The sequence below is a fragment of the Myotis brandtii genome, unplaced genomic scaffold, assembly GCF_000412655.1.
Source record: "Myotis brandtii unplaced genomic scaffold, ASM41265v1 scaffold112, whole genome shotgun sequence".
NCBI lineage: Eukaryota > Metazoa > Chordata > Mammalia > Chiroptera > Vespertilionidae > Myotis > Myotis brandtii.
Genome location: NW_005353838.1, coordinates 368,214 through 387,560, shown reverse-complemented (window position 1 = coordinate 387,560; position 19,347 = coordinate 368,214). Strand labels below are relative to the sequence as shown.

At 39.3% G+C, this 19,347-nt stretch overlaps 1 protein-coding gene across 4 annotated transcripts in view; it reads right to left on the bottom strand.

The window, feature by feature from the left end:
* Window positions 1-5,383: 5,383 nt before the first annotated feature.
* CSRNP3 (cysteine-serine-rich nuclear protein 3) overlaps window positions 5,384-19,347 on the bottom strand; it is a 195,230-nt gene continuing 181,266 nt past the window's right edge. For all 4 annotated transcript variants that reach the window (XM_014545378.1, XM_014545382.1, XM_014545388.1 and 1 more), the window contains 3 exons: window positions 15,617-15,913; window positions 8,707-13,585; window positions 5,384-8,506 (listed from right to left, as the gene is read on the bottom strand). In XM_014545378.1, the coding sequence (XP_014400864.1) occupies window positions 12,533-13,585; window positions 15,617-15,913 (1,350 nt within the window). In that variant the 3' untranslated portion in view covers window positions 5,384-8,506; window positions 8,707-12,532. The remainder of the gene's footprint in view (window positions 8,507-8,706; window positions 13,586-15,616; window positions 15,914-19,347) is intronic.

The following is a 19,347-nucleotide window of genomic DNA, read 5'->3' as shown; positions in this document are numbered from 1 at the left end:
CCTCTTGGGTCTGGGCCATACCACAACATAAAGCCACTGAGATGAGGAAAGTTATTGCTGAGGCTGAGAAGAATGTAGAATTTATAGTGAAAGATGAGATGATGAGTATCCATTGTGGTTCTAAGATTGGCTGGAGTGGCAGCCGTTATAGTTTGTTCTACTAACCAAGCTTTTCTAAGTTTTCCTGAACCCTGGAGGGCCTTCTCCATGAGATTTAGATGAAGTGGATTGAGGGGTGGGCTGTGGAAGACACAGAGTGGTGCCACCTGCCAGAGTTCCCTTCAAGGAAGGACTTTCCTGGCTTCTGAGAGCGCTGTCAGCAGCCTCCAGTTCTCAGCTTTGTCCAGGCATCTCCTCTACTGCAGGTCCCCGAATCCCCCCCGGAACACTCCCTTCCTGGGGTGGATGGCATCCAAGGACTGACTGATCGTGGGGCGGCTATTAAGGCCCAGCATGTTCAGCCCACCAGCTCTGAAGAGCCCTTTATGCCCCAGGGCACCCAGGTGGGGATGGCCTGGTGTGGCTTGTTGGGTCTGCATCACAGTATGATTTCTCCCTTCCCCAGCTTCCACAGTATTGATTCCTAATCAATATTCTGCTTGCTAAACTCCATCTCAGCATCTTCTTCTGCGGAAGACAGGTTTCAAAGATTCAGTTCTCTCCGTTATGCTCTCTGTCTCTATAGTCTCCTCTTAAAACACTCACTCACTGCAAGTCTTATATCCTTATCTAAGCTCCTCACATTTCTTTTTTTTAAATATATTTTTACTGATTTCAGAGAGAAAGGGAGACAGAGATAGAAACATCAATGATGAGAGAGAATCATTCATTAGCCGCCTCCTGCATGCCCCACACTGGGGATCGAGCCCACAACCTGGGCATGTACCCTTGAGGAATCGAACCTGGAGCACCTTAGTCCACAGGCGGATGCTCTATCCACTGAGCCAAAGAAGCTAAGGCTCACATTTCTTTCTGTCCATTATTTTTATTGTGTATTCTAGCATCAATTCTAATGCTATATCTATTATGTTAACTCCTTCCCCATACTCCACCTACAGTATTTTAAGCTCATAATCTTGTTACCTTTCATCTCTACCACTCAAGTAGGCCTTCTGATAACTGACCCTTTCTTTGCCATAGTCACCCAGACCCCTACACTTGCTTATCTGGGAGGACCCTGTCTGTTTTGCTCACTGCAGCCATCTGGTTCTCTAGCACAGTGTCCTAAACAGAGTAGGACCTGGACAATTATTTTTCTCATGAATAGTGATTGCAATCAGAGGACTTTTACTTTGGAAGTCCCATCTTCCCAAATTGTCTGTGTACTGCAATCAGAATCCACACGGCTAAACATCACTCTTGTTTGGTTGAACTTCCTCTTCTAATACTTTCAGGATATTTGTAGTTCTCTAAGGATACAAGGCAGACTCTTTGGACTGGTTCTTTAAAGCTCTGCAATATTTGAAAAGATTCTCCTCAGCTGATGGCTCATTTGTTCCCAAAGGTAAATCGTCTGCTCTTAGCAACCTCCTCTTGCCCCACACAGAAGGGGGTGACTTAATCGTGACTCAGCCTTTCCTCACACCATCCCATCATGTCGAATATGAATGTCCCCTACCAGCTGAAATTCTCCCTCCTTCTGACAGCCAGCCATCTGTCCCTCATCTGCACTCCTGCAAATGCACCTCTCATTTCTGTATTGCACATATATCAGTAAACATGTTTTAAGCATCTACCATGTTCCAGGCACTAAGCTGGAGGACAATAGAGAGAGTAACAAGACACATTTTCTGTTCTCAGGGAGTCCTGCGGAGGAAGTAGACACATACATTAAGTGTATGCAGTGAGACCTAGAGAGGCTCTAATAAATGTCTTCAGATTGGGCATAAAAGAGCAGGTAATCAATTCTCAGGAGAATTAGAAGGGAACCTAAAAGGACATTTGAGTTTTCTCTTGAAAGATAAATAGCTGATCATTAGAATTGTGCTGTCAGAATGGAGTTGTGTGGTGTGTACTCTGGGCAAAGGGGACATGCTGAACAGAAGCAGAGAAAAATGGAGCAGCAGGCAAAGTCTAAACAGTCTTTTCTGTGGGTAAGGAAGGCCATGGGAGGCAGTGAGAGTTTGATAAGCAAAACTAGGCTACAGAGGTTTGCTGTACCCAGAGCTGGTGGGGCATTCCAAAGAGTTTGAATTTTATGTTATTGGCAATAAGGAAGGAACACTACAGAAGAGTTTGTAAGTAAGTGATCTGATCAACATGATCAAATTTGAGTTTTGGGATAATCACACAATCACACATTACTATTTAACTGTCAAAAATATAGATCCAGTGTCCAGATGTAAGATGTAAGTTATTTGAGGACAGTGACTTGCATATAATAGATTGGGAAATATGCATTTTCTTTTTTCTTCATTCTACTGCTAATAAAAGTACTAGTAAGTTTGGTTACCTTCAATCAGTATTGCTAAACAGATAAGGCATATGTATGTCTCTATCTGTACACATGTATTCTAAATGCCAAATCACACAGATCCTGCTTTAAGCAAGGCAAAACACAAATACTACTGAACAGGTGAATTACAGAATGCAACTTAAAAGGGGTTGGAGTTGTCTTTGTAAAAATATCAACCTCTATTTAATTTGAATAGGGGGCTCCCTCTCTGGCCCCTGTATTTATGTATACATCATTTCTTGATGAAGGAGTTGAATAGTTGAGGAAGAAAAATGTTATTAAGCACCTCCACTTAGAGATCAAACATCATAAAGTTAACACATCTTCGAGATGATAATATAATGAGCCATTTCACAGGAACTGGATTCACTCACAACTTTTCAAGAATGTCTCTGTCACACAGAGGGAGGGAGGTTTTTCTTGAGTGTGTGTGTGTGTGACAGCTCGGAATGTAAGAACAAAGGGCTTACACAAAATGCAACAGTAGATACAACTTAGAAACCAGTTTTACTCTGCTGCAAACAAATGGACAAGATATTATACAATATATAATAAAAAGTACAGCATAGTACAAGTGCCACTAATAAAAGAAACTTAAGGATAAGACTTAAAAATGCTTGTTTGTGATATATGTATATGTATATATATACACACATTGCCATAAAAAGCCACAATAAATACACAAATTTCCATGTCATTCATAATAAATACTGAAAATATAAATACAGAAGATTATAGCTAATATGAATAAATTATTACAACATAAGGTCCAGGTTAAGTTCTATTGAATAATATTGTAGCTTATTTTATATACCCTTTGGCATCTTTGATGTTATAACTTATACACAAGAGAAATCAGTCTAGAAACTGTGACATATAACATGACATCTTAGAGTATAGTGATTGTGTGTGTGAACTGTAAGTTTGACTTTTCCCCCTTCTGACCTTTCCATTTGATTAGACTACTATTTAAATTGAGTAAAAATAATAACAGAAATCAACAAAAAGATAAAACCAGTCAAATGTTAAAAAATTGTTACAGTTTACCTCACTGAGTTTTTAAATTACTCCCCCTCCCCTGAAGTGAAAACAAACAAAAGCAAAACAAAATACTCTCAAAAGACTTCCCTTGTGTAAAGCCCATTCCCAATGTCCCACAGTTTAACATAGACTGAAGGATAACGCCCGGGTGCTCTAGAGCATTCGATCCACCATCTCATTCAGCTCACTAGGTTTCACTAGAATCTGCAAATGTACCAAATTTCTATGGCAGCTGGAAAGTGAAGACACAGTTGATGTCTAAGACTATGATCAAGGTCAAGATACTGCAAAAGGTGACATCTGTCTATGCAATAGATTATACAAATATATTTCACATGGGGAAAATGCATTTTTGATCAATGTCAAATGATCTTTTCCTATCAAATCGATATACCCTGTGACACTGAGGGAAACACACTGAAATAACAAGGTGCCATTTCCTGCATTAACAGGCATTAACCAGCACATATGTATTAATAGTTCTACCTCAAGAGGCTATTATTACACCAGAAATGCAATAAACGAAATGAAAGCAGATCAACTTTACTAAGACACAATAAAGGCTGAGGTTCTCAGGAACAGAGTCATCATCTACAGGTTTTTAATTTTTAAAAACTATTTCTGCACTGTAAATGTCTAGCGTTTATTTTACAGCAAACACTTTTGAAACATGTTTCACAAACTACGCCTCAGACTTATTTCCATAGAGGTGCCTAAAGTCGATTAAAACGTGGGCCAAATCATTCAACCTTCTTTACATAAGATTCTATAGCTTTATTTATTTATTTATTTATTTATTTATTTATTTATTTATTCATTTATTAATTAAGTAAAAGGGTTATTTCCCCTGGTGGTGGTGGTGGGGAACAACCACACTGATGTGGCTGGCGTTTCACAAGAGCATCCTAGTCAGGGAGATTTTAAAAATCCCATGGAGAAAGGAGACTTTTTGGGGGTGCTCCTCATCATAGGCTAGTTCTGACTCCTAGTTGGAAGCAACTAAGCAAACAGAAAAACAAAAACAACGTTCTGAAAGCTGGCTGCAGGGGGTGATTGGGTCAAGCAATGCAATCAGAAAAAAGTCACCATCCTACAGGACTCCTCCCTTGGCTTTCAGGCTTTGTCAGGATGATAAATTTTTAAATCATTTTGCCGATCCCTGGGAAGGCGAGCATCTATTGTTTATATAACATGGGAAGAAAGGCTGGGATCAAATGGAGGGTGAGCAATTCTTTGGAGTAATTTTATTCCACATCAGACTCTCCCCAGCTAGTCCCAACTTCCCCAGAAGAAGTCATGAGATTCTCACTTGTCATTTTAGGGTAAAGAGAGTTTAATGAGAAGGTATTTATTTAGAGGCAAGAAGGTAAAAAAAATGCTCATTTTTTGTAATTGTAACTTCTCAGAAACAGTCACTTTTCCTGAAATTGTCTCCTGACATCTCAGTGATGAAAAACAAAAAACAAAACACACACACACACAAAACTAACTAAAGTCATTATTTTCCAGAGCAGGTCATAATTTTTGACCTGACATAATTGTTTCAATACCCACATCTTTATTTTAAAAAATCTAGTTTCTTAGGAGACTTGTGGAATCATCAAATATAATTATCAAAGGATGGAGAAATCCAACTTTCTTTAAGTGTCCCAGTACAATGGCCAAAATCACCACAACTGTTGCCAAGTGCCTAGCTCACAACGACTGGCCAAGGTATTTTCTTATTGTGAGAAAAACCTAAGAGATCTGGATTGTGTTGCCAAGGAAACGCCTTCCCTGGAGATGTGAAGAATAGATGGGTATCTCTCCTGTTGTGCATGCCTGAGTGACAGTCCTCCCTGGAAGTAGATGGATGAGCCAGATGACCCCTGGAGATCTCTTCTGGTCTTAGGACTATAAAATTTAAAGAATACAGAAGAACCTCAAACTTTCCATTGTTCACACACAGTTGGCCATTGTGAGTATCTTTGAAAAGATTAAACTATTTTGAGATACCCCTTCAGCATGACTAGCACTGATGAATCAAGATTCAGACAGTAAACTTTGACAGTGGACCCTATTTGATTATGGTACAAAGGAAATGACTTTGCCAACTGCCAACATTTAAAGTCTGTCAAGTTCAGATATCATTTTGGTATTATTAAATCACCCAAGGATCAACACTAAGTAAGCAAAAAACAAACAAAACAAACAAACAAAACCAAAAACAAACAAACAAAAAAACTAACCTCAGGCAAAAATAGATATTTAAGTTTTCCTGTATAGGAAAATTCAGATTTGGGTGGATTTTTGTTTCTTTGTTTAATTTTTTTACTTCTTTCTTGTCTTTCATATTTAAGTAAAATTTCAAAGTAATATATAGATCTTGGAATTTGTTTTAAAGATGGTTGGCTTTATTTATGGCTAAGGAGACTAGCTTAGTTGCCAACATAAAAGGAGCCAAACAAAATTGGATAAATCATGCTATAAAGTTAGAAATTTTATTCTCTTTTAAAATAAGGAAGCTAGACCTCTGAGAAGGGGGTTTCTGATTTTACCTAGAGTGGCACTAAGTCTTGATGAAAATCTCTGGTGATAGAAACTCCTAAATAATTTTTAAAGAGATATTTTCCAATCCAATTTTCTTTCAAATATTCATTAAACTTTAAAGATACTCCCAACCCAGGTAAAAAATATTGGAAGAAAGCCAAAAGAGAAAAAGAGAGGGGTACCTAACAAAAAAAGCCGTTCTAAAATTACAACTGAAACCATTCTATGAGGTCACATAAATTAACTTAAACAAAGGCAAGGCTAATTTCTACTATAAATTTGTCTTCTCCTGAATCCTTCTGATCAATATACATTATCTTAAAAATATTTAACTGGCCTCACACATCACAAAAATGAGTTATTGAACTGACATGACTATCACCGTGGTAATGAGTAACACAAGGAAAGGAATGGCATCATTAGCATGTTGAATACAAATATTGTCCAAAATATAACTTATATTCCTTTGAAAACTTTAGTTCTGCCAGAAACTTATGAGATGTAATAAAATGACACACTAGAGCTGGCTTTTCTTGAATTATAAATGTCAAGTATCAAATTAAAAAAAAATTACCCTGTAGAGTGATATATTTATCACAAGTGAAAGTAGTCAACAACGTGATTTAAGTCCTTGAAATTATCTCATTTTCTATGAATATAACAAGCACCTGTATTTACTGAAATTCCAAGCCACCTGTTAATTAGATTACAAAAACTGCACGCAGAAAATGAACTCGTTTAGGCTTTGAATCTGTATAATCCTGCTTCCCATCCTTCTGTCTGAGTCACCACTGTCAGGATACAAAGCTCAAGACATGACAGTTACTATCCAGACAGTACAGTTAGACTAATCCCAGGACTGCTCACCAGTAACACCCAGCTCATCTCAAGCTTTTGAGTTTGAATTTCTGACAAGAAAAACAAAAGACCTGTATTGGTTAGGAAGGGGGAATCTCATGGTCTCGGTTGAAAGATAGGAAAAGAGTTGAAGTAAAATTTAGAAAAGTGACTGTTTTAAAGAGTCACACTGAATATGCAGATTGGCAAGTAAAATATTAAAGAGCTCCTTTATTTCCATATTTACCATTTATTTCCATACTACTTCTGACAAATAGTCTGTCATTTGAATATAAAATGTGTTTAAATCTTAAAAATGCTTTCTTTAGCATGTTCCAGCTGTTTTTATTTTTAAAGCATCAGATGATTTTTGGATAGGAAGATGGAATTGGTACGAACGGTGGGCAGCAGACTGAGCACCAGCAGGGCTGTTGAATGCCCACACTGTGACTGCCCTTCTAGAATCTGGGCTGCCATTTGTGAATCTACTTTTTTCTATTATAGTAACATTTAATTTTTCATCTCTGCTGAAACTTATGGTTTCAAGGACACACCATCATTTATTAAGTTTATAGTCCATCCTCACCCCACCCAGACACTTCCATAATTCTAGCGAGGTTTCAAAATGCAGATTATTCAGTTAAATTTAATCAATTAAATTATTCAATGCTACATAACACATCTGATGAGCTGTGCTATTTGTGCAAAGCTGGAGCATTTGGCTTAGGCTTTTAACTTTCCCTTGAACATGTTAGTGGATCTCAGAAAGAATAATGTAATCAGAAGTCATAATTTGTGTTAGAACCAGGAGTAGTGATTAAGGCTTTAAACTTTTGGCGCTGGTTGTGGTCAGGATCTATGGAGAGTTCCAGTTTCAAATGACAGTACAATCTTGCCTTTGAAAGCACACCAGTACTCCCCGTTTGAGTTTGGTATTTTATATACTGACTACAATAATGAGTCTCTAAACTCTCTGTGAGAGAGAAGGAGCAGATGCCATTTGAAAGAGGAAGATTAAGTCATATTTGGAGAAATGGAAGGCTTTGTGGCACCTTCTAAATAGGCGGTCTCCTATTGACTTCTGACGATGTCAATTTTCCACCTGCTGATTTGATGGTTTGTAACCCCAGCGAAGGTGAGAGGGCAGAATGACCTTTCTGTTTTCTAGGGGCTGCAAGGCAATGCCTTTGAAACTTGGAACTAGGGCTTTGCTATTTTGATAGGCTGTTTATAAACAGAAGTGTGATTGCGTTCCCTATTGCTGTTTCAAAGGTTTCCTGAAATGCTTCCTGCCTTATGCATGAGTCAACCCGCCTTTGAAATTGTCTAGTAGGAGCTTGCTGGTTTAAATTTAGCATCACTTATATGGGTCTCACACTGAAAAAGCAATTAGCTGAAAAATCTCTTTTTCATTCGATTCAGTTATTCTCACTGGGTCCAGATTTAATTCATAAATGTCAGATAAGAGGAAAGGAGGAGGATACAGGAAGTCTCATTAATTTAGAAAATAAGAAGTTTCCTTTTAGCTGCAGTTTGCATATAACTAGACAAGAATTGATGTCCCACTGTCTATCACTTTATAAAATCACAAATTAAAAAGATTATAAGGATTGATTATTTCATGCTACTCTTTATCATCATAACCTTTAGAAATTGTAGCGGTTTCCCCTCTGTTTTTTTACCATCTCTAACACAGTAGATGTTCAATAAATATTTGTTGAAAGAAAGAATTGTTACTTAATAAATTCTAAATATCACGACCAAAGGGTTATATAAACCTGTACAACAATATCAGAACTTTAATTAAAGAACCAGTGATACATTATGCTCTTTATCATCATAACCTTTAGAAATTGTAGCGGTTTCCCCTCTGTTTTTTTACCATCTCTAACACAGTAGATGTTCAATAAATATTTGTTGAAAGAAAGAATTGTTACTTAATAAATTCTAAATATCACGACCAAAGGGTTATATAAACCTGTACAACAATATCAGAACTTTAATTAAAGAACCAGTGATACATCATATGTTCTTCTGCTTAATGGTAACCAAACCAGATTTTTGCCCGGAAGTCAGCTGAGTGTAAAAATTTAAAGAACATAATCGCTTATAATCTCTTTGCTTCTGGATTAATTTGTGGCCTGTGTGTCTGTAACTCATAGTTGTATATGTGTGTGTGTATGTGTGGGGGAGGGGGGATGTGGCTATTGCTGAGTTATATATGGTTGTGAAGATTTTATCACTTTAATAAGTATTAATTTCACATTTTATATGTGGCTCGCACAATAGGAAAAATATAGTTTTATCACAAAGAAAAGATTGCCTTTCAAAAAGTAACTATATTATTCAATTAACCAAAAGACATGAGACAAGCAGATTTTACTTATGTCTTAATAATCAATGTTCAAGAGATGGGGGAGACCTTAAATGAATCTCTTTCACTGACTTCTTTCTCTCATAAAAAAAAACCTAGAATGTCAAAGAAAATGAAAGCTGCTCCAAGTCACTTGACTTGCAAATCAGTTTGGCCTGGATTCTAACTGGGAATTAAGCTCCAATAAAAGGTAGAGGGCTGGTGCTAAAACAACAGGGACCAAAGCAGTAGGCTTTGTCCTTGACAGTGAATGACTAAAGAGCTGTGTGTCAAAAAAAGGCTGTAATTTGGTTAGATAATGCTATGGGAGCAATGAAAGAGCTGCTGGTCTGGTTAACGTGGCTTGGTATAATGATCTTAAGTATCCCCACTGTCTGTGTCTAGCTTGATCCCCATTTTAAAAAGCTTTCCTGGTATGTGGGCAGTATTTGTTGAATAGAAGGGCTATTAATGGGGAAAAAAGTCAGATAGAACACTGTGCTCTCTCAGCTTTTCTGGGAAAGGAAGTAACAATGAAATGATTCCGTCAATAACATTATTTGCAACTTTGAGTCAATCTTTTCAAACTATAGCTTTAAAAATTATACTTTTTCCAAATCACATTTTTAGATCATAAAACCCAACCAGATTCTAGGGTAGGGAAAATTCAGTACTCATTGGCCATTGCCTAAAATCTACTGTTCTCCAGTGTGTGTGTGTGTGTGTGTGTGTGTGTGAGAGAGAGAGAGAGAGAGAGAGAGATGGGGGTGTTTTAATAGGTAATCTGTGTAGGCAGCTTGTGGGAGATGTTGAGGGGTTAGGTTATGTACATAAAAACTTGGAATGGTTGGAAGGTTAATCCTTCTGTGTAGCAGTGACTTTTATCCCCAATTGGACAGATAGGGAAATAAGCTCTGGGGTGTTTGTTTGTCTGTTTGCTTGTTCCTAGGTTAAGCATCCTTTTGGAAACGAAGCTACAAAACAGAGACCAATGAAACATAACCAAGTAGGCATCAGCCTTCTTGGGAAAAATGAAGCTGAACGGAATTGAATATCTATCCTTTCAGGAAGTGGACTGACATTCTATACCCTTCAACTCTGCCCCAGCCAGAGTCGCCTCTCCCCCACTCTGCTGTACTCTGTGTTCCAAGAATAAGCTGAGTGCTTCCCACGTAAATACTGCAAGGACTTGCAACTGGTCCAGCAAATATGGCACATATGATTCTTTTACGTGCTTGAATAAGGAACAATAACCTTTCGTCAGTATCTCTTTGGGTCTGTGCTCTTTGCATTGTATTGGTAGGGGGGAAATTTGAAGATCAAACACTAAAAACTGTAACTTTGTAGACATACCCTATATGGTACTGATCAAGCAAAACCTCAATCAGATTACCAAGGGACTTATCACTCAAAAGGAATATCCCTGCCTTCCTTACTTTACCTCCATAAAGGATAAACCCAAAGATCCTTTAACGTTAATATTAATGGTTATAAATTTGGCCCATTGGTGGGTAGAGAAGGGGCAGGAACCAACCGCACAGCGGAGAGCTGCAAGTAAACACATTTTCCCCAAGTCAAGTTTTAGTAGAAACTTTTCCATTGGAGGACTTTAGATCAAACATTTCCAAGTTCAATGAAGTAAGATGGTATTTTTTAAGGAACTGAGATCTACGATCTATTTATGTCCATATTTCTAAACATCCACGTCTAAAAGACAGAAAAAATAAGTAGCAATGCAGTCACTGAATAGCAAGGCATGTCCACATTTCAAAGAGGCAGAAACTGTGAAATGATATAACAATAGGTCCAAAATATGAAACAGATTTAGCATAGTCATAGTGTATTGAAAAAAAGAAGGGAAAACACGCTATTGAGTTACCTAAATTAATTTACAGGATAACAGGATCTTAGAAGTCCTCTGACGAGCCATGTATAGATAATCTAAAGCTGGAGAGTGCTTGTTTTATTTCTAACTGTCCCCTTTAATAAGAGAACGTGAGGTAATTAGAAAGTATTCAATGCTTTCTGGACTGTTCTGTTAAATGTCCCAAGCAAGATAAATCAAAATGCTGCAGAAAAGTAAGGCCTAGTTGAGTATTTGGGTAGAGGCCCCCCCCTTCAATCAGCTAGTCACTAAATGGAAATCTCATTATACACTCATTCTGTAGAGATGGATTGATCTCGCTGTAGAAAAGGCTGGTTGCTGAGGATATGTCTCTTCCATGTTCCTCAGCCTCTTCTGCGTTTACAGAGTTAGGTCTTCAGAGCGGCGAAGGAAAACAGGTCATTTTTCCTTCACAGAGTACCATTGGATGATTCCTCTATATTAAGTATATGAACCTTATCAGAGTTACAGATTTAAAAAAAATTGTTTTAAAATTTGTCATCTTAAAGAGTTCTCAGTCCCCACCCCTCACAAGTTACAATGAAGGGGCACTAAAGTGCATTTTGATGTAGGGGAGTAGAGTTTAAAAGTGCTGTCCAAGGTAAGAACCAAGATGATGCTGTTTAAAAAAGAAAGGCAATTCCTTCTACCTCCATCTCTAGAGTCAATTGAGGGAGGGCAATGAACTAGACCCTCCCCAAAGGATTGTCCTAACTCTTAACTTGAGAGAAAACTGTGTAAGGACCTGTACATATAGACTCATTTATTTGTCCAAAATAGCAAAAATAGGCCTATTTCACCCTTAAGAAAGTATTTGCAAATTTGATCAGTTATGATCATAAAAACGTGAATGGATTCCAGATGCAATCCATGTGGGCATGCTCGGTGGTACTAACTATGCATCTTCAGCTTAAAAGAACATGCGGCTGCTCATTTTCATCAAAACATGACTTCGAACTACCATAAATGAAATACACATGGGACAATTAAATCTTTTTCTTACAATAATTATGTTTACATTAAAAAGTCACCATCATCTTCAGATAATATCGAAAAGTAGGACTCTAAATCTTATTCTCTCCCAGTCTTAGTTAACAATTTTGCACAGGCCCGATAATCCAAAACTTGGAGCTCTGGTCTACACAACTTGGCAGGTTTCACACAGTTTGACAGGTAGGCAATTGTGAACTATGCTTTTTTAAAATTAGCATTTTCTATCAAAACAGTCTGAAATCGTTTAAAATCCTCACAGAGACTGTATTTGTGCAATGCCACAGACACACAGCTAGAAAGGGGAAAACAAAGTACAGTCTGGAAGATTCATCACAGTCCAAGTTTTCTTGGTCCTCAGTTTAAACAACCACGAGCCCAGGAAATCCAATTAAATACAGTGCTTTAAATAGAAGACTTGGTCCTAGAATAACTTAGGCGACTAGACAGGGACGGTCTCCACCACGGGTGATTTGATGCACTCCTCGTGCAGTCTGCTCTTTTCTGCAAGGCTCAAAGGATTTTCAGCAGAATGCTCTGAAATGTGGCTGCCATTCAATGTAGAGACAAACCCCTCCTGGGAGGGGCCTTTCAAGTATGAGTGAAATTCCATTTGAGGGTGATTGGACCTGTGATCGGGATATAAGCTATTGCAGGCCACACCGCTGTCATTTTCCGAGGACGAGCAGCAAACGATGACAGAGGGGTTGGCAGCTGGGTAGTGGGAGGTGCCGTAGGCCTCTTCTGCATGTCGGGCGTAGTCAACGAACTGCTCTGGGGTCATGGTGTAAGGCACCAGCGAGAGGGTACCATTTTTGACAGTATCTCTTTCAGCATAGTTCTCAGAGATCTGGTTAGGAGTTCCTGGAATGTGGCTATCTATTTGGTAATACAGAGTTGAAGAGTTGGCATAGAAAGAAGCATTTTTCGCGTGGCTTTCGTGCACGGCGGTGCCATCAGAATAACACAGGACGGAAGGGAGAGGGACAACTTCAGCATGGGTACCCAAACCTTCCATGAAACTGTCTCCTTTCTCCTCCTCCTCCTCTTCCTCCTCCTCCTCTTCCTCTTCCTCCTCCTCATCTGACTCACTGGGTGCCAAGCTCTGTGTGCTGGAATCGGTGACACCGCTGCAGAAGCTGCTCCCATCCTCCTCTTCCTCCTCCTCTTCCTCCTCCTCTCCTTGGCAATCTAATTCCTCAGCAGACTGCAAGTGCAGTACTGCAGCCTGGGGGTCAGTTTCAATCTCAAAATTGTCTGTGATAGAATATTCTACGGAGTGAGCGACAGGGCCCATGGAACTACTGTGAGCACTTATCTCACCATGGCAGCCGTTCAGCGTGGGGATCTGCTGCTCTCGGTTTTTCTCCAGTTCAAGTTTCATGATTGTGTGCAAAAAGTGAGTCCGGACACGGATAGGATTAAATTCAATTCTACCTGCTGTGTTACTACATCCTTCTTTAGTGCAGCCACACGGGAAAGACATTCGATCCACCTTGGAAGGAAGGACACAGATTAGCCCCATGGAACTCTTACAAACCAAATACAAGTCCAGTACCTTCCAGCAACCCCTCGGAATCTGGGATTACTTAATTCCACTTTGGCTAGACCAAATGACAATCAAATTGCAAACAGAAATGAAAAGGGAAATGGAGGCTTAAAACGTAAGAGTCAACCCAGTTTTAAAACCTACATTTAAAATAAAAGTGAGTTACAGTATTATACTAAAAATATACTGCATATTTTGAGTTTGCTGACCCCTCCTGTGCTTTCTCCACTTCTTCCTCCATTCTTCCTTTTTTCCTTCTCTTCATCCCATTCACTTTGCCCCCTTTCTAAAAATGTTTCTGTCCTTTCCCCAAGATCCCTTTCCTTGCATGCCAGCTCATGCGTCCAATTTTAAACAAACTTGCCACCCTCATCTCCACCTGCTATTTTTTAATCTAGATTTTATGACATTCCCCATATTAGTCATCTATTTTTTTCTTGGCTTATTATAAGATGAACTTCTCTGTCCAAGGTGTCCAGATTGACACCACTCAGAATATTGTGTAGCCTGATCATTTGTTCCCATTGGTTTGCCTCTGTGCTCGGTGCATGTATGCTGACTGCAGGGCTGCGATGGATATGCACGTTCATGACTTTGACTGGTGGACCCCTGTGCTTAGGTCCTGGCTCCCTCCTTCCCCACTCCACTCCAGTAGACTACAAGTTCCTCAAGTAAAGGGGATGCTCATTTCACCAATATCTTAAAATCATTCAAGTGATTGGATCCTGTGGATAGAGTAGTGGGTTTCGGCAAGTGTTGTTGGACTGAATGCTTAAATAAGTGATATGTGGAATTCTGGGCAATCCAAGGGTACTCCGAAGATATTTGCTAATTGTCCCAGATTCCTCCAATTAGCCTATATGCAGACCAGAGCACAGGCCACCAGAAAGTACTTGCCCTGTTAGCACCTTATCCAAATGTGGGGAATTTCCTATGCAATAGAGGAGAAGGCAGACTCTCATGCAGTCATCTGGGCCCAATAAAAATTAGTAGCAGATGTCAGAACCAGAATCGACAGCTGTTTTCTTACTCATTAATCCCTTTTCTGTGAATCTACCTCAAACAACTATTCAGCTGATGAGAACTATTCTCTCCTTCTGCCTGTCTGAGGAGCTCTCCTTATTAAAAAAGCCAAGTTTCTGCCTAAAATAATGACACCTAACTAATCATGGAGCACCCGTGCTGTTATAGATGAATGGGGACCTGAGAATCATCTAATCCAGGAGTTGGCAAACTTTTTTTGGTAAAGGGTCAGAGAGGAAATACTTTAGGCTTTGTGGGTCATAGGTCTCTGTGGCAACGAGTTGGCTCTGCTGTGGAAGGGTGAAAGCTGTCACAGACAACACACACGCTGTGTGTCCACAAAACTTTATTTACAAAAAAAACAGGTAGGCGACAGTCCAGATTGGGCCTGTGAGTTATAGAGTTTGCCAACACCTGATCAAGTTCAGCCCTTTCACTTTAGAGGTGGGGAGACTGAGCCCAGAAAGTTGACCTGACCTGCCAATTTCACGTAGCTGGCAACAAGCGGAGCCAGGAGTAGGACTCAGTTTTCTCCGTGTCAGTCTAGTGATTTTTCCACTCGTCTATACCACCTCTCCCCAGGCATCATTTTAAACCCCTGGATGGATCCGAAAATAGAAACTTAAATATTAGGGAAGTGATGATCTGCCTGAATGCTTGTAAAAAGCCAAAGTAAACTAGTCTAATCAACGGATCCAAGAGCAAATAATGTCAGTTAACTCAGCTACAGCGTGGGTTGCCTTTCATAAAGGCAATAAAGATGTGCAGCATTGCGCTACTGGGATTATATCTGAGATGTATGAGCATGTTATGTGTGCCCATACATGTCCTTGAATGAGGATTTCTTTTTTTCTTGAATCAGGTGGGAAACTTCATTACATGGAACACGACTGCCTCTTTAGGGGGTGGTGTGCTACCCCCTGTCTTTGGATTCCCCGAGATGCAAATCCTTACCTGACACTTAATGCCTGCCAGGCTACAGGTACACGTTTCTGGGTCACAGAACACACGGCAGTCACAGCCACAGTCCTCTCGCGACAGGCGGATGGCTCGCAGCTCGTGCTTTTCTTCCACATCGATCTTTTTCACTCCGGACGCCCGCAGCAGTGCTCTTCGTTTTTTTGTTGGCAGGGGTTGTAGGAAGAAGTATTCGTCTACCTCTGTGTTGTCTAAATCAATATCATCATCAGAAATGTCATCCACGGTCAGAGTGCTAGCTTCTTCAGACTCCACGGTGCCGTTCTTCGTCATCTAGAAACACGAGGCAGCAAATAAGAGACCGCGAGGGCAGAGGCTGCACTCCTAACTTCTACAGTTCAGAACAATGAAACTATTCCATTCCATCAGGTCCCCATAATCAGTAAGTGTTTGTGGGTCCAATCACTTCCATTTATTTTCCTCTTTAGAGAAGTCACAGGGAGGAAAATGAAAGCATCAAAATGACAGGCTTTTAAATGCACAGAGGACTGTTAATTGGGTCTCTTAACCTCCTAATGTGAGAGCTAGAGTTGTTAGAGCTTTTAGCCAGGGCAATGTGAAAAGGACCAAAGGTTACAGATGCCCATCAATGAAAGCTATCTTTAGACTTGGTTCCTGATGGGCGGCTCTGGTGTTGGAATAAATTCACCCTTGTTCAGAGATGGTAACACCTTCGTGGGAGCCATTGCCACCTAAGTCAGCAAACACGCTGTCCTTGAAATGACCACCCTGTCTTTGGGAGTCCAGCAACAACAAGAACTAGGAAATAAACATGTGCAGCATTGAGCTACTGGGATTAGGAACGTGGTTACCCTACAGAGCATTCCAAGAATGAGCCCTTGATATGAAGCAATCAGTCGGGTCAGTGTGACCGCAATAAGACACGGAGCAGAGGGCTGTGCTGGCAGGAGCTGGCCAGTGGGCACTGAGACAATAACCTCGCCCTCAAAGGAGGTCCCACGAACCTGTGCCCAAAGCAAGCACTTCCTCATTACAGCTCCTGTGGACAACTGTCTCCTCTCCCCATAACTGTTCTGCTGCTATTTATGTTTCTTCTCTAATTAATTCCATCCATCAGTAAACCCTGTATCAGTATTTCACTTCTGACTGTTCTACCACCACATATTGTTTCCTTCTTTAAAAAGCATTTAAAAAGAGACGTTTTCTCTGATTATGAGCAAAAATGTATTCTGAGGGGTAGTACAGGAATACATGCCAAAGCTCTGTAAGGGATTATTCAAAAAAAGTTTTAAATACGAAAGCTTTTTTGATCCTTTAACTTTAAAATTTATTCATAAATGTCACTAATTGTAATCATTACCATGCTATTTGATCTTAACAATGGCTCAATCATGACACAGTTAAAATGCTCTGGTGACATCAAACATCAATCTCTCAACTTCATAGAAAAGGTCCGACATTTAGATTAGAATATTAATTATTGACCCCAAATCCTAAACTGGATTACTCTGAATGTACTGAAAAATGAATAGAAGACGGTCTTTGCCCTCAAGTAGAGGAAACAATACAGTAGCAAGTGTATATTAAAATGTATTTCAAAGGGTCCCTGAAATGAATTTAAAAAATTACTACATTGTACTTTTTGAATATTTTAGAACTTAAATCTATTTTATTACAAAGGTGTGCATTCCCCTTCATTGGGTTTTGTTTCTTGGCATGATCTGCAATTATTTCCTTCCTTGGCATTTCTTTATAAAGGTATTGGTTCAGCCGTTTTCATGTTTCTGGATGTCCACTATTAGGATGTTATTTTGAGTGGTTTCTGTTACCATTTGTGTTAATTCTTATTTGCAAACAGAAGCATCTTTCTATCTGTAAAGATCTGATTTGCTAAGGAATTCAAGTGTGTAATTGCCTAACATCTACTCAATTCTCTGATAGGAAAAGCTGCATTACCACACAGGAAGAGTTACCTTTCTCATCTTGTCACCTCTGTGGCACTTAGATTTGTTTCCATTGATTCTTGGCTTGCCTAAGTGAACTTCATCAAACTTCTGACTCCACGGCACATGAATACCAGAAATATTCTGGAAGAACATATTCTTTTTTTTTTCAAAATGCTTGTTTTTAAAAAAATTTTATTTTATTGTTTAAAGTATTATAAATAGTAGTACACATGTCTGCCCAAGCCTGGAGTACTGATCTGGCCCCTGCAAGTGACACTGATGCAGACGCCCATGGTGGCCCTCCGGCAGCCTCACAAGCGCAAAGAACATATTCTTAAAGGTATTGCATTTGCCCGGGGCTAAAGGCCAGTCTCCCGGTCTCCATCTCTTTGGTTAGGCATATTTTCTCTGTACTTGTCAAAATAGGTTGTGCATATGACATGGCAAGTATTTGGAATATTAAAGTTTTCCATTTGGTGTTGGAGCAGGCCTCCATTTGGGGATGTATTCCGGGGAGGCAAAGCAGGAAGTATGCCCTTGAGTAATCTCTGTAGTGTTTAACAGAGAAGTTCAGTAGGGATAAGTGGAGTTAAAAAAATACCATGGTGTTAGAGAAAACTGAGAAAAGTGTATAACCCTGGGAAGACATTGGAAATGGTACCAGAGGGGAGATAGTCCTAATCTCAGGAAGGAGAGAAAGAACAATCAAGGTTGAAAAAACATTGAGAAAAAGAGGCCAATCAAAGCTGTGAAAGCTAAATTAAATTTCCTAGAACAAGGTAGTAGAATCCAGTAAGATATAACCCAGAGGCAACTGGAAATGCCAAGGCTCTTTGAAATGTTCAAATGGCTGCCTAATGCATTTTACAGATACATGTGAAATGGGAATAAAGGCTAATGTAATTGTTCAACAGTGTGGTGCTGATGATGAAATCTAAGCACTTAATTTGGAAAAGAGTATAGTGTCAAGATGACTGCATTGATTACTGTGAAGAGTATGACATGTTTGAATGCGCTTGACAGAGAAAAAGAACTGTGCTCTGTAATTTAGAAATCTAAAGGTAGTTATTTCTTCTGGGACCATGCATTTTATTCAATCAGCTTTCTCTATTAATTGTTTTTAGGCAATATTTGGAACATCAACAACAAAAAGGATACACTTGAACCCCCAAAATAAAATTGTTTTTTTTCTACAAATCTAATTGTACATATTATTACTCAATATATCTATGTCATAATTTGATTGAGATGAATTACTAAATTAGAAGAAATTTTATAATGAAAAATGAATCTCTATTCTTAATTTGTCCTCAACATATTTATTATAAGGAAGCACTAAGAAGTGTGGATGTTTCTTTTCACTACTTCTCCACTATGAAGGCCCCATTGGAAGAGGTGCTATGGAATACATTGGGTTGGAGGCACAGAGGAAAGAGAAAATGTCTCTTTACTGCTTTGGGGCTGTTGGTTCTCAAATAAGTAGGAGGGAAACTGCCCGGTTCCAAGTCCAGTGGGTTTCCTGTGGTGTTTTATCTGGTCTCCATAGTGAGAGCTTTGGAAAGTGTTTGTCTTGTCAGATGCTGCCTTCTCTCTGCTTTACTCAACAGGCGGTTCACTGCCTCTCACAGAGGACCACCTCCAGGCAAAACCAAAGTGGCAAAGTTTGTTTGCAGCAATCCTGGCTTTCTTCTTTGGACTCCTTTCTGTGCCGTAAACCTTCCTGCTGCCCCAATGAAAATAATAAAATCACTTTAGCTACATTTGTTTTGCTACTTACCTCGGAGGGATTTTTATTTCAAA